This window comes from Arvicanthis niloticus, chromosome 22 (genome assembly GCF_011762505.2).
Source record: "Arvicanthis niloticus isolate mArvNil1 chromosome 22, mArvNil1.pat.X, whole genome shotgun sequence".
Lineage (NCBI taxonomy): Eukaryota > Metazoa > Chordata > Mammalia > Rodentia > Muridae > Arvicanthis > Arvicanthis niloticus.
Genome location: NC_133429.1, coordinates 2,622,161 through 2,644,471, shown reverse-complemented (window position 1 = coordinate 2,644,471; position 22,311 = coordinate 2,622,161). Strand labels below are relative to the sequence as shown.

General features: G+C 53.4%; 1 protein-coding gene across 2 annotated transcripts; it reads left to right on the top strand.

The window, feature by feature from the left end:
* The first annotated feature begins 12,517 nt into the window (after positions 1-12,517).
* On the top strand, positions 12,518-22,234 carry Ptbp1 (polypyrimidine tract binding protein 1). 2 transcript variants are annotated; one of them, XM_076919556.1, is made up of 14 exons: positions 12,518-12,648; positions 14,298-14,328; positions 16,558-16,630; positions 16,761-17,080; positions 17,158-17,328; positions 17,407-17,517; positions 17,584-17,758; positions 17,918-17,995; positions 18,631-18,776; positions 19,816-19,849; positions 20,252-20,344; positions 20,458-20,674; positions 20,784-20,861; positions 20,959-22,234. In XM_076919556.1, the coding sequence occupies exons 1-14, from the start codon at positions 12,641-12,643 to the stop codon at positions 21,089-21,091; spliced, it is 1,668 nt and encodes a 555-aa protein (XP_076775671.1). In that variant the 5' UTR covers positions 12,518-12,640; the 3' UTR covers positions 21,092-22,234. The 2 variants fall into 2 exon arrangements, with proteins under 2 accessions (XP_076775671.1, XP_076775672.1); XM_076919557.1 differs by lacking the exon at positions 17,918-17,995.
* The last annotated feature ends 77 nt before the right edge of the window (positions 22,235-22,311 follow it).

The following is a 22,311-nucleotide window of genomic DNA, read 5'->3' as shown; positions in this document are numbered from 1 at the left end:
CCTCTTTCCCAGATAAAAAATATTCCAAGGTCGAGAGTATGCCTTGGTGGTGAGGCCCTAGTATCAAATCCCCAGTACTGAAAAATAAAATACAGTTTTACTTAGCCCTTTCATGATGCATCTCTGAATTCCACACAGGCAGGATGAGTATCCACACGGATCTTTCTGTAATATTTCTATTTTTATGTGTGTGGCTGTCTTCCCTGCATGCATATCTATGCACTTTGTGCGTACCGGTACCCACAGAGGCCAGGATCCCTCTGGGTATCAGATCCCCTGAGACATCCAGACAGTTGTGAGCCACTACATTGGTGCTGGGCATCACACTGGGTCCACGGGAGGGACAGCCAGTGCTCACAGCCGGAGTCACCTCATCAGCCCTGAGATGGATCTGCTCAAAGCCAAGGAGGCGACAGCAACAGCTTATGTTGTTGGGTGTCACTTGGACTACCAAGACTGACTACTGGGAAGGCCATGTCTTGTTCCTGATCCTGGAGTTTGTCAGCCTTTGGTTCGCATTGAGAGCACTGTCAGCCTAGGGGGTTTACTTAATATAAGATGGATATGTATGTATTGTGTATAATTTTAGGTAGATATAAAATGATTCCTTGAGGCTTTGTTCAACAACCTTGGGGTTATCTGTCCCTCCCCCCTCCACACTGACCTCCCTCCGCCCTCCCTAGGTGGAGCCCTCTCCTTGTTACTCTGTTTCCCACGTTATGTCACCCGAATTCTACTATTCCCACCGCAAGCCCCTCCCCCTCGGTCTTTCCCGGCTTCCGTACTTTCTGCAGTCTACATACTCACATGGGAAGATGTGGCTATTAGAGCCTCCAGTAAGAGAGGACATTGGCTGTTTGTCTCTCTGGGTCTGGGTTCTTCTGCTCGGTGCTGTTTTTTGGAGCTCCAGCCATGGAACCTGCAAGTGTCATGACTGTTTTTCCTAACAGATGAGTAATGTCCCACAGTGTGCACAGATGACATTTTCACTATCTATTTGTCGGTTGAAGAATATTTGGGTTGCTTCTGATGGGTTATTTCTCCACTGCCAGTGAAAAGGGCCAATTTAAACCAGGTTACATTATATTAAAGGCAGGTTTATTGGGAAACTGCTCTCAGGTGAGTTCACTGGCCTCGGTGAGGTCAGTGCAGCTGCCATGGGAAAAAGGGGGGAGGGTGGGAAGGGAGAGAAAAAGAGAAGAAAAAGAAGAAAGCAAGAGACCCGAATGTCTGGATTACGTAGGGAGGAGCCTCTGGGGGAGGGGCAGCCCAGTCCCTGGGCTGGAAAATTCGGGATTGGGGGCAGGGTGTGCCAGGCAGGGACTGAGGGATGCTGGGAGAACATGGAGGCCAGGTCTGCTTTGGTATGTAAAATAGGCACCTCAGCTCCTTCTGCCGGGGTCCGAGACCAGTTTTCGTTTCTTAGCCCTTAAGTGGGGTAGGTTGCCGAGGCCTTTGGACACATGCCAAGAAGTGGTTTAGCTGGACCATACGGGAGACTTTGTCTTAGGTTTTGGGAATTCTCCACCCAGATTTCTGTAGCAGCTACGGCTGCTTGCAACCCACCAACAGTGAATGGAGCTCCTTCCCGATGCCTCCAGCAAGCTTTGTTGATCTCTGCCCTTCTGACTTGGGTCAGAAGTTGAAGGTAAATCGTCTTGCTGAAGACACCGCACATTTAGGACAAGGGACCTTTTGAACTTGCTCTTCCCTGGAGGCTTCACCCCTGCTAAGTCCCTTCGAGGAAATACTGTGTCAGCTGACAAGTGAGCGAGGGAGGCAGGCAAGCAGCCCCTACTGGCTGAGACACGTATGACCATGACAGGACCACCGTGGCACAGTATCCATAAAGGTGTGGGGAACTGCATCTCCTGTTGGTGGCAACCCTACTGTTGGGCTTCAGACCTGGGATAAGAAGCTGAGGTACCTATTTTACATACCAAAGCCGACCTGGCCTCCATGTTCTCCCAGCATCCCTCAGTCCTTACCTGGTGTACCCTGCCCCTAACTCTCCAGCCCTTCCCCCACAGGCTCCTCCTTATGTAATCCAGACATTTTCATCTCTCTGCCCCTTCCTTCTCCAGCTCTCTGCCTGCTCTAGAACGTTTTCCCAGTAAACCTGCATTGATAGACATTTTAAACTGGCTTGAATTGGCTCATTTCACCAGCTGAGAAATAGCTTAGCACCCACAGCTGTCTAATGGACATAAGACCCACTCATCAGGAGGAGAACCAGGCTTCCTAGCCAGCTTCCCAGGGCCAGTCAGGTCATGGATCTTAGAACCCCCCACCACCCTTAGGGCAGACCAACACAATTCTTTTTTTTTTTTTTTTTTTTGGTTTTTTTTCGAGACAGGGTTTCTCTGTGTAGCCCTGGCTGTCCTGGAACTCACTCTGTAGACCAGGCTGGCCTCGAACTCAGAAATCCACCTGCCTCTGCCTCCCAAGTGCTGGGGGTTTTTTGTTTTTCAACACAGTGTTTCTGTCCCTCCCAAGTGCTGGGATTATTGCCTGGATCGTTTTTGCATTTTTTGACTTACTGTGTTTTTGTTTGATTTTATTTTGCTTTGTTTGTTTAAGAGAAAGAAAAGAGGTAAAGTTGGTTGTGTAGGGGACGTGGAGTGGACCTGGGAGATGAGAAAACATGATCAACCAATACTATATGAAAAAATAGTAATAAAAAATGAGAATACAAATCCAGCCTTAGCTACAGGGTAAGACACAGTCCCAAAAATAAAAGGCCAGGCCAGACAGGCCCGTGGCTGGGCTGTTCCTCAGGCAGATGACCCAAAGTAGCTCAGGGCCCAGACCTGCAGTGTGCAAAGGGAGAAGCAACTGCTGTAAGTCTTCCTCAGAGTCTATGAATAATCCATTGCACGTGTGCTGTGTGCTTGTGTGCTCGTGCGTGCATGCACACACACACACACACACACACACACACACACACACACCAGAAAAAGCCAACAAACAAATGTAAATCTAAAGTAAAAGCCTCAGCTGGTAGTGCATTTCTATTGCCCCTGCACTCAGGAGGGAGACAAAATAGAGTTAAAATTTCAAAGTCATCATCTGCCACACAGTGAATTTGAGGCCACCCTGGGCTACTACAAGAGACACAGTCTTTAAAAAGAATTAAAAGAAAAGAAGAGAAAGGAAAAATATTGTGTGATGTTTCTTCTCCATATGAAGTCATGTGAGGCTGACCATACAGTCCAGGCTACAGGAGGGTCATGCACAGGGTCGGCTGTAATGCTGTCCGTCACCAGGCAGAGTAAGGCCACCTGAGCCACTGCTGGGACCAAGATCAAGTGTTGGTTGTCTGCCATGAATTATTGATGCTGCAGAGATCACCCCATACTTTGTGAGTTCCTCATCTCCAGTTTCCTGCATTACCCTTGATAAAACCCTGGGGGAGGGGGGAACCAGTGTTAGGACAGGGCAGGGGTTCCTGTTCTTCCCAGGTAATGGCATTCCGAGGCAGTGACACGTGGGAACCAGCCTCCATGGCTCAATATCTGGGAATAGCTTGGTTTTGCCTGTCTTAGTTTTTCAGAGATAGGGTCTCCCTGTGCAGGCCAGACTGACCAGGAACTGTAAGCGGCCTTCTTCCCTCACCAGAGCTGGAGTGACACAGTTTTGCTGACACTGTAACTTAAACTGGCACCACCATGCAGGGTCTCCCACTGCTGCTGGGGACATGGGATCAGATCATTTTCTCAAGAAAAGAAAGGAAAAAAAAAAAGGAAAAACATTTTGAGACCAAGTCTCTCTACTTAACCCTGCTCCTCCTTGCCCAATTGTGGGCCATACACATCTCCAGAAATTGGCCATCATCCTTGGGGACAGCTCGCCTCTGAGACTGTTGGGACTGTTGGATCCCACCCTTAGCTTTGGTGCTCTTTCCTCTCTGGCCATTAGGCAAGGTCTGTCCTCAGTGTCTGGCTTTTATTTTTACATTAAGAAGGTGTCTTAGGCTAGGCAGGTGGCGCAGGCCTTTAATCCCAGCACTTAGGAGGCAGAAGCAGGAGGATCTCTGAGCTTGAGGTTAACTGGTCTACAAAGCAAGTTCCAGGACAGTCTGGGCCACACAGAGAAACCCTGTCTCGAAAACAGACAGACTTTTGTCTTAGGGCTGCGGCTCCCCAGCATTCACGAAGCCCCGTGGTTCAGTGCCCAGCACTGGATAAGCCTGCTTGTGGCGCACACTCCTCACTTCAGTATCAGTGATGTGGAGGAAGGAGGGTTGGGAGTTCAAGGTCATCCTCGGCTACACTGTGAGTTTGAGGCCAGCCTGAGCTACTGGGGACTCCATCTCAAAATCAAAACACAAAAACACACCCTGCTGATTATGAAAAACTAAGGTCTAGGTTCCACAGAGGCCCACAAAGGGAGCGACCCCCAAGAATTCACCCTGGAATTGTTGGCTGGAGGCCTCTTCTAGTCCCCTGATGTTCATTACCCATGACCCGGTAGCCAGGCAGCAAGGAAGACAGAGCTGGATCATTTCCAGCCTGGCTCGGGTTCACTGTCTTATTGAGACATCTTCCTGTTAATGAATTTTGCAAGGCCGCAGAGGAAAGCCTGGAGATGAGGCTGTTGCTATCCTGGTCTCCATGGCCACAAAGACACCCAGGCTCTCCTGGTCCTACTTCACCTGCTGTCCTGGATGGCCAGCAGCCTGTATGACAGTGATAGGGACAGCCTGGCGGCTCAGAAAAAGGCTTACTTATTGAGGTTTGGTCCGCTGCTATGAACTGTCATGTTAAATCCTGCATCCCAAGGTCTAGTTGCCTCGAGTGAATTCTCATGGGTGACAGCTTTTGCTGTCTAAAACTTGCTCCTTAATTTAAAACTATTGGTTGGGCAGAGGAGAGGTAGGTAGGGCTGTGGTTCCTGGGCTTGGGGTCTGAGGAGGAGCCGTGGGGTAGGTGAATTATATCTGGGGTATGAGCTGCCCAGGCAGAAGGCAGCAAGTTATATCCCGGGGTTATTGACAGAGAGATAGAGAAAAGATCATAGAGGGATGATGTCTGCCCAGCTCCAGTGCTTTTAAGCACTATAAATTTTAATCATTATACATACAAAGGTTTTGTGTCTTTTATTGGGAAGTACATGGTCTAAGGTGGGGTAGAAACCCCCAGATGATGTGTACTACAACACTTAGTGTGGTTTATCATTGGAGGCTACAAGGGTGAGACCCCAGCCAGTGCAGGGCTGCATTTTACCCAGGATCCTTTCTATCCCAGGACCTCCAGAGGGCTCTCCACAGGGCTTACCAAGCAGTTAGTACAGGGCAGTCTGCATGTGCACCTGTGCCTGGATATTGTCTCTCTCTGAAATCAAGAGCCTTGTGTAGCCCAGGCTGGCCTTAGATGTACTATGTAGCCAAAGATGACTTTGAACTCCTGACCCTCCTGCATCCATCTCCCCAGTTTTGGAGAGACAGGTTGTACCACTAAGCTGGGCCCTGTGGTGCTGGGAATGGAACCCTGGTGAGCACTGTCCACACCGGGCCCTGGCTCTTAATGTCCTTCTATGAACCCTGTTGCTGCTTTAGTCCCTACATTCATTTGTTGAAACCTTGTTTCCCACAGCACGGCCCATTCTCTGGCCTCTGGTTGTTGGGGATGTGGACCAACAAAACTGAACTCACCCAGGCAAAGCAAGGTATCCCAGTGGGTAAAGGGGCTTGCAAATCAAGCCTGATGTCCTGAGTTCAAATCCTGTGGTGCACACTACAGAAGGGGAGACGTGGACTCCTCTAAGTTGTCCTGTAACTTCCACAGGTGCATCATGGCACACACCAACATCATACCAAAAATCAATAAATATAATAAAAAACAAATAGAACCTAGGCTGAAGATGGTGGTACATGCCTTTAACTCCGGCACCAGCACTCCTGCAACACAAGTACACAGATATCTGAGTTAAGGCCACCTTGGTCTACACATGGTCCAGGAGGGGTGGGGCTTTGTTAAAAGTCCCCAGGCAGGACTTGGTTCTTCCCAGAGTCTGCCATGCAGCTCTGGGCCTGTTGTGCCCTTTCTATCCCATTCATTTTTGGCATCTTGTCGAGCCCTTCTGGAAGCTCAGCTCCTCCTGATTCTTTCCTAGGCTGTTTCATGTGGGGCCTGTTCTTCATATCTGGTACGTGTCCAGCATAAATCATCCAGGGCCCAGCTCCAAGCCCGGGTAGAATATGGACCCTAACTATTGCTCTCAATCATGGGGACACAGACTTGAGTGGTCAGTGCTGGGTTTGGAACCCAGGACCATTAACACAGGAAGAAAGAACTTCTCTGCCCCTGACCTCGCCCACCAGCCCCTCACTGGGGGATTCTATGTGGAGGCTCCACCCCAGCCATGCCACCAAACTGTTTTTTTTTTTTTTGACAGGGTTTTTCTGTGTAGCCCTGGCTGTCCTGGAGACCAGGCTGTCCTCAAACTCAGAAATCTGCCTATCTTTGCCTCCCAAGTGCTGGGATTAAAGGCATGTGCCACCAAGGCAAGCTGCCACCAAACTCTTAAAGGTGTGTTCTAGGCAGAGGCTCCACTCCACAGTCCCTCCTAGAATTTTTTTTTCCTGATTTGAGACCAGGTCTCCTGTAGCCCAGGCTGACCTTGAACTTTGTTTTTGTCCTGCCTCCATCTTTAGGTGCTGGAATAACAGGCCTGTGTTGCCATATTCATTTTCTGTGATGCTGGGGATGGAAGCCAGGGGTTAGTACATGATAGACAAACCCTCTACTCACTGACCACAGGTGCAGTCTTAAGAATATCTTATTTGGGGTGGACAGGAGGTCGCTCTTGGAGACAAAGTTTCTCTGTTTAACAGCATCACCCTCACTGTCCTGGAACTCTCTCTCTCTGTAGACCAGGCTGCCCTTGAACTCAGAGAGATCTGCCTACCTCTGCCTCCTAAATGCTGGGACTAAAGGCATGTGCCACCACCTCCTAGCCTCAGAATTACTTAAAACACATTATTGGGCTGGATATGGCGGCACACATATCCAGAGGCAGGCGGATCTCTGTGAACTCAAGGCCAACCTGGTCTACATAGTGAGTTCCAGAACAGCCAAGGCTATAGAGAGATACTGTCTCAAAAAATAGCAAAAATTCAAGAGTGCTTTTTAAAGATTTATGTTTGCATTTTATGTATATTAGTGCATGCTAGAGAGGGAACCAAACCCCATTACAGCCAGTGTTCTTATCCACTGATCCATCGCTCCAGCCCAGGTATTTTTCCTTTCAGTGGGGCTGGAAAGATTTTTGTCATTATGTATGTGTGCTGTGTAAGTGTGGGTTCCATGCCACAGGGCTTGCACGGTGGTTAGAGGAGTAGGGGCTCTGTTCTACCGTCACCAGATTCTAGGTATCACACTAGGGTCAGCAGGCTTGTTGCCTGTTTATTTATCTAGGTGGTTATAACTAAAAAATAAAAAAAAAAAGTTTTGTTAGGTAGAATTCACCTCCTATATAAGTACCTGTGAGAGATGTTAAGACAGTCCCCTCTTCAGAAATAGAGGTGTGCTGGGGAGAGGGAGAAAGAAAAGAGAAAATAGCACACTATTGTATTGGACTGCCATCATGTACACAGAACATTTCTTTCTGCACAGGAAGCCATGTCCCATGCCCAGTTTCCCACCTCCACCCCCAGTATCTATGAATCCACTTCCTCTCTCTGGATCCCTTCTGGACATTGCCTGTTACAGAGTCCGATGTGGTCTTTTGTGACGAGGTTTCCCACTAAGCATGATGTTCTCAAGGCCCCTCCATGCTGGGGTGTCAGAGTCTCGCTCCTGTTTGTGACTGTGGTGGAAGACCAGAGCTGTGTCCACTTTGTATCCATGTTCACAGCCTGGCTGACTCTTTGAACACACATACCAGATACCTAAGAGAACCACACTGCTGAGCCTGCCCCCCCCCCATGGCAGCCACCACAGCTGCTTCAGATTCTGCATGCCAGGGATGGTCAGATGTTTTTTGGGTACTCCTGGTAAAGCAGACCAACTTCTCCAGCTTGGATGGACAGAGGCGGCTCCCGAAGCCGTCCTCTGGGAGTGGTTATCTTGGATCTTTCAGGGAGTGGCAGGGTTGGGTGGCCTTCCCTGCTGGCCTAGGGGTGGGGTGACAAATGGGCTGATCTTAATCAGGGGTGGAGATGACACAAGGGTGGAGAAGTCTAAACATGGACATTCCTTCAAAGTCATGGTCAGGTAGGAAAAGGACTCAGCTGTCATTAGCTTCCATCTTGGTGGTCAACAGAGGTTTGCAGGGGTGCAGAATTGGAAGTTCTGGGAAGCTCCCCTGAATCTCTTCTGGAATCTTCAAAAACTTTTTTTTTTTTTAAACCAACATCTATTTATTTTGTTTGTCTCTGTGGGCTTACACACTGTGGCACAACAGTGGTCAAGTTGTGAGACTAGGTTTCCTTCTTCTACTGTGCGGGACCCAGGGACTGAACAGGACTCACAGGGCCTTCCTGGAGCCCTGGGGTTAGAAGATTAAAAGCCTGAAGATCCCTTCAATGGATCTCCTCAGACCCAGACTCCCTGACCTTGTACTAAACTGTTCAGAAGAAATGTAGAAAATGGGGATGTGACCCTTACCCAACACCATACATATTTAACTGAAAAAAAAAAAGGGGGGGGGTGAGAGTCTATGTAGCCCTTGGCTGTTCTGGATCTCCCCAGGTAGACCAGGCTAGCCTCAAACTCTCAGAGATCTGCCTGCCTCTGCTCCCAAGTCTGGGATTGAAGGTGTGGACCATCACACCAGGCTAAACAAAATATTTAAAACACATTGATAATTCACACACAAGCAGCTGGATGTGGTGGCCCAGGCTGGTCAAGTCATGTCTCTCAGATGTTAAGACAGGAGGGTCTCAACCTTCAAGGCTCCTTCTGGGATCCCCAGTAACCATAACAACAGGAGCTGTGGCTCAGGCGTTCTGAAGCCCTGGGCTCCGTCCCCAGCAAGGCAAACAAACAAGAACAGGAGACCATTTCCTTTGGTGGAGACACTGGCCTTGTTCTCCCTTTAATAGAGGAATAAACTGAGGCTTGTCTCTACCTTCCTTGTATTGTTCTGAGAGTTTCACTTGGCCCTGGCTCAGAGGGCCCCTCACCCCTGCCTCCATCTCCTCCTACAGGGGAGTATCACTTTTCCCTGGTAACAAGCAGGCTAGTGTGCCTCTCAGACAAAGGCCAGGTGAGCTGTCCCTCCTCGGTTCAATCATTCATGAGCAGCAGCTGGCAAGGCTGGGGTGGGCGCTGAAGACAAAGTCAGACCGACCATGCAGGAGAACTATCTAATACAGCAGCCTGGGACATCTGCCCCAACAGGTGTTCTGCAGAGGCACAGGGGAATTGTCAAATGGCTGGTCACTAAGCCACAGTTCCCCCAAAATCTAGCCCACTTAAGGAGAGGACATCTGAGTCTCTGTCCACCTGGGGTGGAGGCTTCCTAAGCCAGGCTTTTTTGCAGGGACTAAAAGCCATTCACAACCTTGAAATGGGTTATTGTGACCAGCGGTGGCCTCCAAAAAAGACATCTCCATGTTCTGATCCCCAGATCCCATGAATGCGGGCTGTGGGTACAATCAGTGAGAGCAAACACTGGTCTAGTTGGGGTGGGAGCAAGTTCCATCCCTAGCATCACAAAGACTCTTTGTAGATGCCGTGCAGGGGTGCAGGGTCCTGAAATGGAAATTATCCAGGTCAGGTTCAGTGGAGGGCAGTTAGGAGGAGGCAGTGTGAAGACAGAACACACAGGGACTCTGCCACAAGCCCTAGACACTTGTAGCTCCAGAGTCTGGGAGAGACAGAAAAGGCACTTCCTGTGCAAAGCCTGATCTCAGACTTCTGGGCTCCAGATGCAGGGCTCACATCTGCGATATCAGAGGCAGTCCAGTGTGGGGGCCACATCCCAATAGCAATACAAACCATTAAGCCGTTTAAAAACTGCTCTGGCAGCATGGGGAAGGAAGCCAGGATCTCCTGCATGCTGGGTCAATGCTCTACTGCTGAGCCATGCTCCCAGCTCCCAACCAAGGGATTCTGAGCCTGGTTCCACTCCTGAGCCACACTCCTAACTCATTGGGGAATTGTAGGCAGAGATGCCACCCTTGAGCCACACCCCTAGGCCTTCATCTCATTTGGGGGTTCGTTCTAGGCAGAGGTTGCCCCAACCCCCACCCCAGATCTCCTGCCCTCTTTGCTAAGTTGTCCAACCTGGTCTTGAACTCACTCTGGCTAGGCATAGAGGCATAGACCTGTCATTTCATCACTCAAGAACTAGAAATGGGCCGGGCGGTGGTGGCACACGCCTTTAATCCCAGCACTTGGGAGGCAGAGGCAGGCAGATTTCTGAGTTCGAGGCCAGCCTGGTCTACAGAGTGAGTTCCAGGACAGCCAGGGCTACACAGAGAAACCCTGTCTCGAAAAAACCAAAACCAAAAAAAAAAAAAAAAAAAAAAAAAAAAAAAGAACTAGAAACGGGAGGATCACTGCAGGCTTGAGGCCAGTCTGATATATGAATTCTAGGTCAATCTGGGTCACAAAATAGAGAACTTGTCTCAAAACAATCCTAGTTGGGAATGGTGGCACACACCTTTGATTCCAGCACTCAGGAGCAGAGGCAGGTACATCTACCTGAGGCCAGCCTCAGGTTGGGTCTCTGCAGTGGGGGATTAGATGGTGAATTACTGCCTGTTTCAGCAACCCTGAGGAAATAGTTAAAGGAAGTCTGGGGTTTGAGGTGAACCTGTCCCAGAGAACTGCTGGGCAAAGGTCCTAGGCAGGGTTTGAAAGAAGTCAGGCAGGTTAGAGAACGTTCCCCACTGAGTACTGGAGGTCTGATTCAGATCAGAAAGCAGATAAGGAATAGAAGGTGAACAAGACCATTCAAGGATCTGGGAAGCCAGGCGTGGTGGGGCAGGCTATTAACCCAGGAGGCAGATCTCTGCCCGTCTGAGGCCAGCATGGGTCTACAAAGGGAGTCCAGGATAGCCAGGGCTACACACAGAAACCCTGTATCCATGAAAAAGGTTCTGGGAGGTCTCTCAAGTGACTTTCAACAAACTCCGCTAGTGTAGACCTGTGCTCGGAGATCAGCGCTCTCCAACTTCACTGGCAGCCACCCATGCAGGTTGGCTTCTGAGGGTGGGGCCCCTGCTTGGCACCAGCCACCCAGAGAACAAAAAGTGGCAGCCAACCTTGTCCCTGATGGTCCAGCCAGGACCTAATGGGAGTCCCAGAGGGCTCAAATCCTACGCCTTGTTGTGGTTTTTTTCTAAATCCGCGGGACGGTCCTGATTAGTGATTCTGGGCCTTCAAGCTAGCCGCTCTGCCGGCTGGCTGGGCCTGAAAGACCTCACTCCCGGCGCGGCCTCCGTGGAAATCGGCAGCCGCTCCTAATCCAGGCTGGAATCCTCTGGCAACAGGCCCGCGTCGGGGCTCCAAGGCTGTTGGGCCCCTGGCCAGGTCTGCAAGGAAACCAGCATAGCTGCCAGCCCCTTTCCTCTCTCCCGCGAGCCACAGAAAAGGGAGGTTCGGTGCTAGACTCAGCTCCCGAGCAAGGCGGAGAAACTTTCCCCCCTTGACTGGCCTTTTTTGTTTTTTAGCAGATAACCAGGCCGACAAGAACCCGGATAGTTTGCGCCTTTGGGAGCCCCACCAAAGGATCTCTGTTTTACAACCTGCACTAGGCTTTAGAGAACCTGTCTCGCTCTGCGATGCCCCAGGGCTGGAAGGCAGAATCCTGGCTCCTGGGGCGGAGGTGCAAGAGGGGATGGGGAGCTCCGTCCCTCCAGTGGATTCTGCGGCTCCTGAGTGTGTGTGGAGCCCGTGCAACTGGATACTTTGTAGCCTTGTTTCCAACTACAGCCAGAACCAGTTACACTGCGGTTCGTTTCCTCGGTTTCCCCATTTCTGCAACATAGGTGGAGCTTGGCTGCCGTGGGGAGACAAAAGACGGAAAGGATGATTCACAATCTAGTCGCGACCGCGTCTGTAAAGCACGTGGCCTCCATTTCGCTGCGACCTAGTCCAGGAAAAACTCGGCTGAAAGTCCAAGTTTTTGGCCACGTGACCACAAGCAAACTAGGGCCATACGGGGTTTTCTGCCCGGTTCTAAGATGGCGAAGCACCTAGCTTTACCCTCAAGTTGGAGGCCAACGGCTTCCATTGCCCGCTTGCAATATGGAGGCAGCCTCCAGAATGCATGCTTCTCTGCAGCTGACCCGCCACGTACCCACTCTCAAGATGGCTTCCCACGGGTTGGACGAAGGCTCGCTCATTGGTTCAGATGGTATTACGTGCGTCTACTCATTCACGCCCTCCCCCTCCCCCACAGGCTGTTTCCGTCTTCCGTCTTGACTGACGACCGTATCTCCCAATAGCCGTCCGCTATCTATCTGAGTTTTCCCCCTGGAGTAACATTTTGACCAATAGAAAGCTCTGGAGGGGGCAGGCGTGGTTGACCACGCCCACAGACTGCGGCGGGAGCCAATGAGTATCGCGCGCGGGGGACGTGTGCGGGCGTCTCCGCCATCTTGTGAGTCTATAACTCGGAGCCGTTGGGTCGGTTTCTGCTATTCCTGCGCCTCCGCTCCGTCCCCCGCGGGTCTCCTCTGTGTGCCATGGACGGGTAAGTACTACCGCGCCCCTCGCCCGCCGCTCGCTCACCGCTGCGTCCCAGCCATCGCTGCCGCGCGCGACGGCTCCTTCCCCCCCGCCGACCCCTCCAACCGCTGCGAGACGCGCGCGTGTGGCCTCGATCCGCGTGGCGCGCTCGGAACCCCTGGCGTCGGAGGCCCGCAAGGAAGCCGGCTGGTTTAGGGTGGCCGCACCCATACTTCGGCTCCTCTCAGCTCTCCGGCCCAGCGCACTTCCGGTGCTCGCGCGGTTCTTGCGGAGTTATCCGGCGCCCCCTCCCCGCCCTCAGCGTGCACGCGCCCCTCCCCGGCGAGGCGCGCTCCCGGGTAGCGGCAGGGCCGCTGTGATCCTTCCCGCCTCCCGTCCTCCAATTGGTGCAGGCTCGCCGGGGGCCCAAGAAATGTCGCTTCGCACTCCCGCATGCGACCTCGCGTGCGCGCGCACCGTAGGGTGCGCGCCCCGGAGCGCGTGCGTGGGCCTGTGCCGAACGCGCACGCCCTTCCCGCCTCGGGGGAGGTGTCCGGAGGAGGCCGCCAGAGCCCCCGACGGAGGAGCAGTGGGCCAAAGTGGGGTTCAGTTCGGTCTCCCGCCTGGGTGCCGACCCGGCATCCGTATCTCCTCCACGCTTCCGGGTGATGTCCCTCCACTCGGCAACTTTTTGTAGTTTTCGGTTTGTTTTGGAGACGAGATCTCATTGTAGGCTGGCCGGAAAGATCCGCTTGCCTGCGTAGTGCTGGGACTAAAGGCCTGCGTCACCAGGCCCCTACTTTTTTCTTAACTTTTTGTTTGGGATTTTGGTTAAGGCCTGGCCTTGAATTCCTGACTCTCCCACCTTAACCTTCCTAGTGGCGTGAGTCACCAGGCCGAGGAAGCAGCTTTGCTTTTCTTTTAAGACTCAATCCTGAAAAATAGTTTGGCTTAACTTCAAGCTCAGTACGGATGGCAGTCATCCTGCCTCAGCCTTCTGAGTGCTGAGGTGACCTACAGGAGTCTCCAGTTGGTGCCTTTTAGCAACATAAAGGATCTTTGAGCAGGGTGTGGTGGCGCACACCTTTAATCCTGGTAGAGACCAGCAGATCGAACTGAGTTCTACACATGCCGTGCTGTGTAGAGAAACATTGTCCCAAGAGGATCTTTGAAAGAGTAAATCAAGAAGCCAGCCAACGCTCCTGGTGGAATCTCTTCACTAGGCAGACCCCTAAGACTCAGTTGGAAACTTGCCAGCCATAGCAGGCTTGCTGCTGCTCCCTGTGAGCAGGCTAGGTGTGAGGCAGTGTGCAGTCACGAGGGGCTGGGGTTGATCAGTAACCTAGGGTGGATCCAGGCAGCTCTGCTGGTTTGTAAATGGTAACAAGGCCACTTTGCTTGCCATCAGCAGCCTGGCCCTGGAGCTCCCAGCCCCCATCACAAAGCGCCGTCTCTGGCTGCTCTTCACCTACATTACAGGCCCCGGCATTGTAGGATGCTCAGGGGCTGAATATTGACCCAGATGGCCTTTTAACGTGTGTGGAAGGAGGGTCTCCGAGGACAATGATGGCCAGCTTTCAAGCTGAGACTCAATGGGTGGCTCACCTCCCTGCCTCTCCGAGTTGGACTGGCAGAGGGCCCACACAGCGCTGATGTGTACTCTTCTCTCCACAGCATCGTCCCAGACATAGCAGTTGGTACAAAGGTAGGTGTCTCTAGCTTGGCATTGCACCCAACCCCCATTGTAGTCACAGATAAAGACTTGCTTCCTGCATGCGGTGATCTGCCTCAATCCAGGGTCCACAAAGACTCATAGGCTGAAGACAGTACAGATGCACATACAGACCTGCCATCCAAGAGTTTGGGGGCCTAGGACCCTTTTGTGGGTCTGGTGGTTTGTGCTGGCCTCATCCGGGCTGGCTTTGCTTTGTCCTGCCTTGCAGCCTTCATCTTTGCCAGTTCAGGCCTTTGGAGTTTCACTGGGTTTGGTTTGAAAGGCTGTGGCGTGTTCTAAGGTGAGACTGAGTGGCCACCCCTTTGGTGATGTCTTGTGCGTCTCTTGAGCCTATGCTGTCCAGGCAGGGCTCAACCCTGGTCTCTACCGACTCCTGCCTCAGCTTCTTGAGTATCTGGGGAGACATAACGAGCATACCTCCAGCTCCATTGTTACATTGGGTTGGGGCCTGGAGCTAGAAGGGTTGTAGGTGTCCTGAGTCTTGACATGACCGTGCAGGTGTGTTTGTGTCAGAGATTGATCTTGCTGTGTTATTGGGCTATTTAGATTTAAGCTGTAGTAGGTGGCAGGTAGTTTGGGGTTTCTCCCCTCAAAGGCCCCCTGTAGTTGAGGCTCTGAGGGCCACCTCAGCTGCTGCCAGCTGATTGCTACCAGCCTGCTGTCTGGACTAGTTTCACGCTTTTTCCTGAGTGGATGATGTCTCCACCTGCCTGCTGATCTTTCCTCAGATAAATCTGTGTGTTCAGCAGTGGAAGAAGGGATCCCCACTTTGCCCAGGTGACAGGGTATGTCTGGGCAAAGCTGCTGGAGACCTGGATTGCCCCATGGCTACTTGTCTACACAGTACTCAGTTCCAGCTAGCCACAGGGCAGACTGGGCAAGTTGGGAGTAAGGAGCTTTGGGTGAATAAATAAATGGACCAGGACTTCTTTGCTCTGGGATTGCAAATGGATTGGGACTAGCACCATGGCAAGCATTTGGGAAGGCTGGGCTGACCAGGGCCTCCTGTGTGCTGGGGTATCACATGCCTAACTGCTTGGTGCTGTTGGCCCAAGTGGTTGGAGTTTGCTCTCACTGTCCTGGGCTCCCAGGCCTCTATGGGGAGACTGTCAGGGCTCTGGCAGCCTGCCAGAGACAAGCTACAGGAAGTACTGCTCCTGTTGCCCTGCCCAGACGGAAGCCACCTCCCACTAGTGTCAGCACAGGGGTCTCATGGGTAAATGGTGGCCAGCAGGAAGTGATTTCCGCAGCTCAAGTGATATGGACATGAGATTCTGAGCTTTGCACGCCAGGATCTTGTCTACCAGGCAGGGCAGGTCCAAGCCCCCTCAGCAGCCCTTGCTCAAGAGACTTTAGTGTATGGCCATGCCCTGGGAAGCTAGTCAGGACGGGGAGGAAGCCCCAGGCTGGTGCAGGTCATGAGAGGCTTGGGTGAGGAGTGGGCACAGCATGTGCTGGCTGCGGTGCTCTCCTGACCTATCATAGCTCATAGTCGGTGCCTGGTTCTTCTGTCATCAGGCACCGTTGGCAGTGAGTGCCCTAGAGAGAGAGCTGGATGGGCAGTGGGGAAAGGGTACTCTGTTGGGCTGGTTAGTGGCTGGGCCCCTTGGAGTCCCTGGGTGTTTAGCTTCAGGGTCTGGCTGCCTGGGAGTAGAGAGCCAGAGAGCTCTGTCTCATGAAACCTCTGATCTGAGGCTTACTCTGGGTGGCATGTCCTGATCCTAAGTTTCCTGTAATTGATTTTCAGGGGATGGTTCAGCCAAAATGATGAACAGATTGCTTCTAGCTAGGAAGGAGGGGTCTTTACCATAGGGTCAGTTTAGGGCTTCCCCCAGTGAGCCACTTCTACCATTGGATGGTACTCGGCGGGGACAAGCATAGTCCCTTGTCCTTCTGAAGGATGACCAGGACATCAGGGCTGGGGCGGCAAGCAGGGCCCCGCTTTGTTTCTCCGGAAGCTGCCAGCAGCTCTGCCAGGAGGGTACCGTGAGGCTGGCAGCTGTGGACTCTGGACAGACAACCCGCCAGGAAGGGGCCTCCCACATGGCTACTGGCAGAGGGCCCTAGTGAAGTGACAGTGGCTGGTAGTGAACACTAAAGCCACAGGCCTGGGGCATTTTACAAATGGGGGTGGGGGTGCTGTGGGTGGGAATGCAGGAAAGGAATCACCTGGACTTAATGTCTATGCTCTCTTCCCAGCGGGGATCCGACGAGCTCTTCTCCACGTGTGTCAGCAACGGCCCCTTCATCATGAGCGGCTCAGCCTCAGCAGGTGAGAGCGAGTGCCTGGGCCCTAGGGAGTCCTGCCTTGGCAGATATAGGGTGAGACAGGAGAGAGGACCTGGCCAGAGGCAGGAAGGGGACTTGCATGCAGCCTCTCAGATGCACCTGTCCCTTTTCAGCCAATGGAAATGATAGCAAGAAGTTCAAGGGAGACAGCAGGAGCACAGGAGTCCCTTCCAGAGTCATCCATGTCCGCAAGCTACCCAGCGATGTCACTGAGGGCGAGGTCATCTCGCTGGGGCTGCCCTTCGGGAAGGTTACCAACCTCCTTATGCTGAAGGGGAAGAACCAGGCCTTCATTGAAATGAACACAGAGGAGGCCGCCAACACCATGGTGAACTACTACACGTCGGTGGCGCCCGTGCTTCGTGGGCAGCCCATCTACATCCAGTTCTCCAACCACAAGGAGCTCAAAACCGACAGCTCGCCCAACCAGGCGGTATGTCTTCAGGGCAGGTGGGTGGGTGGCCAGGCTCCCTGCCTCAGGCTGGCTCACAGCTCATGGTTCCTCCACAGCGTGCCCAGGCAGCCCTGCAGGCTGTGAACTCTGTCCAGTCTGGAAACCTGGCCTTGGCAGCGTCTGCTGCCGCTGTGGATGCAGGGATGGCCATGGCAGGCCAGAGCCCAGTGCTCAGGATCATCGTGGAAAACCTTTTCTACCCAGTGACCCTGGACGTGCTGCACCAGGTCGGTGGGTGCATGCCCTGGGCCGGGTGGGTGGGCCCCCTCCTGCCCTGTGTAGAGCTCACACATCCTCTCTCGCAGATCTTCTCCAAGTTTGGCACAGTCCTGAAGATCATCACATTCACCAAGAACAACCAGTTCCAGGCACTGCTGCAATATGCTGACCCTTTGAGCGCCCAGCATGCCAAGCTGGTGAGTAGGACTTCCTGGGGTGGACAATTCTGTGACTGGCCCACACTCACCTGTGTCTCCCCACAGTCCCTGGACGGCCAGAACATCTACAATGCCTGCTGCACACTGCGCATCGACTTCTCCAAGCTCACCAGTCTCAACGTCAAGTACAACAATGACAAGAGCAGAGATTACACCCGGCCTGACCTGCCCTCCGGAGACAGCCAGCCTTCGCTGGACCAGACCATGGCAGCAGCCTTTGGTAAGATGCTGTACTGAGACACCAAATGAACGGGGCTGGGACAGGCTACCTAGCTGTCAGGGGACCCTGGCACTGCACAGCCCAGCCACTCAACAGTCCTGCCCATGCCTGGCCCAGCTGTGAGGTGAGGTGCAGTGATTAGTGTCTGTTTATTTCTAGGTGCGCCCGGCATAATGTCAGCCTCTCCGTATGCAGGAGCCGGGTTCCCTCCCACCTTTGCCATCCCTCAGGCCGCAGGTATTCACGCTCATCCTGACCCCAGCGCCTGCATGCCCACAATCCCATAACTGCCCATAGACCGAGATGCCGCTGGCCCCGAGTGTCAGGTCCCAGGCCCCCTTCTGGGGAGAGGGGAAGGGGCCTCCAGCAGCATCCACACACAGGCAGCTAGGGCAGGGTAGTCTCAGGCAGGTCTGGGCCAGGTGCCCTGTGCTGGCATTACCAACAAGCCTCTAATCATTCAGTCTTTAATCTGGTTCCCTTCAAGCACCTCGGGCGAGGACGAGGACGCAGTGTCCCTAGTAGATTGAATTTAATGGCCTGGTAAGCAAGTGGCCTCCAGGGCTGAGGAGCATGGGCCTCGGGCCTCCGCGTGCCGCCCGAGCATGCATGGAGGAGTGGGCGCCGCATGCGTGCACAGCCGGGCATATCTGTGGCAGGCCCTGCTTGCAGAGGGCCTGTGTCAATCAGAGCTTTTGTGCTGTTGAGCGCATGCAGTCTGATCACACCTGGACTGGCCGTGGAGTCAGGCAGCGTGTGTGGCCTCTTGGGCAGGCCATAGCCAGGCGACACCTCGTGGCTGTGTGCGGGACCTGTCCCCTCTTGGTGCAGCCAGCCATCCAGGCTCACGTCTACACTGCCTTTCTTTGCAGGCCTCTCTGTCCCTAATGTCCATGGAGCCCTGGCCCCCCTGGCCATACCCTCCGCTGCTGCTGCTGCTGCAGCTGGCCGCATTGCCATCCCAGGGCTGGCAGGTGCTGGGAATTCCGTCCTTCTGGTCAGCAACCTGAACCCTGAGGTATGTGGGCATAGCTGTGCTCGGCCTGTGCAGTAGTGGGGGGTGCTGGCTGACCACAAGTCTGGGTGGGGGTGCATACTGTATGGCAGGCAGGATTTCTGGGTGTCCCAGGCGCCGTGAGTGTAGGCGTGCCGCGCCTCTGTCTGCTGCTGTTGGCCTCCGCTCCTTCCCAGCCACTCTGAGGTTTTCCGTTTTCCTCTCAGCTCCATTCGCACCGGGCCCTCAGTGCTCAGAGCCGCGGTGTTTTCCTTGCTGTACAGACAGTCTGTTAATTTGGGGCATGGCAAGGAGGCCTGGGAGTGCCGGTTGGAAGGGAGGTGGTGGCTCAGACCGGTGCTGGCCAGGACAAGGTGCTGGCTGGAGCTCTATAGAGCCCAGGTGACCCTTCGGCTCAGCACTGCCTTTCCAGGAACAGGTCTGCGTGCAGGGCTGCAGGCTGCCCTTTGGCCCCTGTGGCCCTCCATGCTGGCCCTGCTCCAGCCAGTTCCCTCTAGCTGTCCTGAGCTGCCTGCCACCTGGGAACTAACAGGCTCCATCCACTCCTTGCCTTAGTCCCCAGTCTCAGCCGCAGTGCTGGCCCATGGCCCTCCGGCCTGCGTGCAGTGCTTCTCCTTGGTGTGTGTGTGAGCATGAGTGTGCAAATGTGTGTGTGTGTGCGTGTGTGCGTGCGCGCGTGTGTGCACTGCCTCATTTTCCTACGTATTTACTGACCTGTGTTTTGCTACTTTTTTCTTTCCTCCCCTCCCCTCCCAATTTTTTTTCTTGCCTGATCCGGAATTTCTTTGCCAACTGACTGCACGGTTCTTCTGCTTCCTGTTGTTGCTTGAAACAAACAAAACATAAATCAATAAAAACAAAACTCCCCTCTCAAACCCGCTCTCCGGAAACCAACCTGCCCTTGAATATTAACATCCTGACAACTTCATCATCATGAACCTGCTCGCCTGCGGGGACTGTCTTCCTCGTGGACGATTGGCACTCGCCCCCTTGACCTCTCCCTCTCCCTGTCCCCTGCTGCCTTCCTCTGCTGTCTCTAAAGAGAGTCACACCCCAAAGCCTCTTTATTCTCTTCGGTATGTTATTCTCACTTTTATTACCTTGGTTTCGTTTAATTGGTTATTTTACACCCTGCTATGTACTATTGAGTTTGTGTTTGGACTTCTGGCTCGGTCCGTGGTTTGCTTCCGGTTTGCGGATTGTACTGAGTAGACACGCATGGTTACCACCCTGCATGCTTCCAGAGCTAAGCGTGTCAGTAGCATGTGAACATGGCCGTTCTGACAGCTGTCTGGAGTCCGAGACTGCCCGAGCTCAGGGTCTGTTAGCAGGCCTTGGGCTGTGAGACACAGGCTCCCGGTGCCCACTAAACAAACCTGGCCCACCGGGAGCTAGGGACTCGATGGGTGGGTAGTGGTTGGGTGGGAGAGGTTGGGTGACCAGGCAGCTTGAAGACTTTTCACCCTGGGGTTTCAAAGGAGTCTACGGCGATGTGCAGCGGGTGAAGATCCTGTTCAACAAGAAGGAGAATGCGCTTGTGCAGATGGCAGACGGCAGCCAGGCCCAGCTGGGTGAGAACCACCGTAGGGCATGGGCACAGGCCTGGGCCAGGGCGTGGGCTGTACCTAGGGGTGGGTGCCAGTGGGCATGGTCTTGCTGCTCATGGTTTCCACTCTTTGTCCAGCCATGAGCCACTTGAACGGGCACAAGCTGCACGGGAAGTCTGTGCGCATCACGCTGTCAAAGCATCAGAGTGTGCAGCTGCCTCGTGAGGGACAGGAGGACCAGGGTCTGACCAAGGACTATGGCAGCTCCCCGCTGCACCGCTTCAAGAAGCCAGGCTCCAAGAACTTCCAGAACATCTTCCCGCCCTCAGCTACCCTGCACCTCTCCAACATCCCGTAAGTCAGCCCGAGGGTTGCCTGTCTTTTTTATGGGCCACAGAGGGCTCTGATCTCTGCTAGCCCACCCCCAAGTAAGCCCAGCCGGACTCCTCCTGTGTCTCTGTAGGCCGTCTGTGTCAGAGGATGACCTCAAGAGCCTCTTCTCCAGCAATGGTGGTGTGGTCAAAGGCTTCAAGTTCTTCCAGTGAGTAGAGCCCTGCCTGTCACCCTGTGCCCCTTCCTTGGCTTACCCCAAACCTGCTTTCTACCCCAAACCTGACTGCCCCACTCCACCTCTGCAGGAAGGACCGCAAGATGGCACTGATCCAGATGGGCTCTGTGGAGGAGGCCGTGCAGGCTCTGATTGAGCTGCACAACCATGACCTGGGCGAGAACCACCACCTTCGAGTGTCCTTCTCCAAGTCCACCATCTAGGAGCTGCAGCCGCAGCCGCTTCCACCATTCCAGAAAAGAAAGCCACTTTAAAAGCAGCTGAAGTGACCTTACAGACCAGAGATTTTATTTTTTTAAAGAGAGATCAGTTTACCTGTTTTTAAAAAAATTAAATCTAGCCCACTTTGCCGTGGCAGGAATGGCTTGGGCCACAGAGGCCCAGCCAGTCCCGGCACCATGCCTTGAGGGGCTCAGGCGTGAGGCCACAGCGGTGCCCCGAACACAGCCGCTTTCTGTGCCTTACAAACCAGCGTGCCTCACGGCCGCACACCCACCCTCTAAGGCCACCAGTTGTCTCTAGACCTGCAGGTGAGCCAGGTGGCTCCCCAATGCTGTGCAAGAGCTGGGGCCACTCCCCTACACCCTATAATCAAGTGACATGATTCTCCCATGTCCCTGGTCAGCCCAGAGGGCCCAGGCCGTCCTCAGCTGCCGAGCCTCATGTGACCTTTGTATTCTATTCCGTGTGGTCACAGACACCTGTGCCTAGCAATATTTCCACTTGACCAAATACCCGAGTCTTTTCCATTTATATGCAAGAGATATAGTTTTAAGTAACTTTTTATAGCAGTGATACAATTGTATGTGTGTACTCTTAAGCTTCTATGTCCCCCTGTGCCCCTTCCTTCCAGTGACCAACTTGCAGGTGGGCCCAGGCCAGGGCTGGAGAAAAAGCTCTGAGGCTTGTGGGTTTCTACCTTCAAATTTTGGACCAAAGTTCTGTTTTCTGCCCGCCTCTGACTGCCCAGTTGAGGGGCTGACCTTTAGGCCTTAATGTCCCTCCGGACGCCCACCTCCATCCTAGCCTGTCTCTATGGGAGGGGTTCCCTGCACCCTGGTTCTGTGAAAGGCGTGGAAGAGTGTAAATATTTATGATTTTATACCTGTGGGGCTGAGGCGGTGCAGCAGTTTTTTATGGTGACAGATGTATATTTTGGTACCGACTACAGGCTCAGTATTGCCCTGGGGCCAGCCCTGGCCACATTACCCCATCCCAGATGGTGTATTGGGGGAGGGGGAAGACTTTCCATTAAAGCAGTTTTATAACCTCTACCTTCCCTGAGCCCTTCATTCTGAGCTGTAGGCCAGGCTGGGCCTGGATTCAATAAACACCTGTGTCTTGCACTCCTGGCTGTCATTGGGTGATGGGGTTGGGGTTGTGGAAGGCTTCACATGCATTGCCACCTACAGTAGGGTGCTCT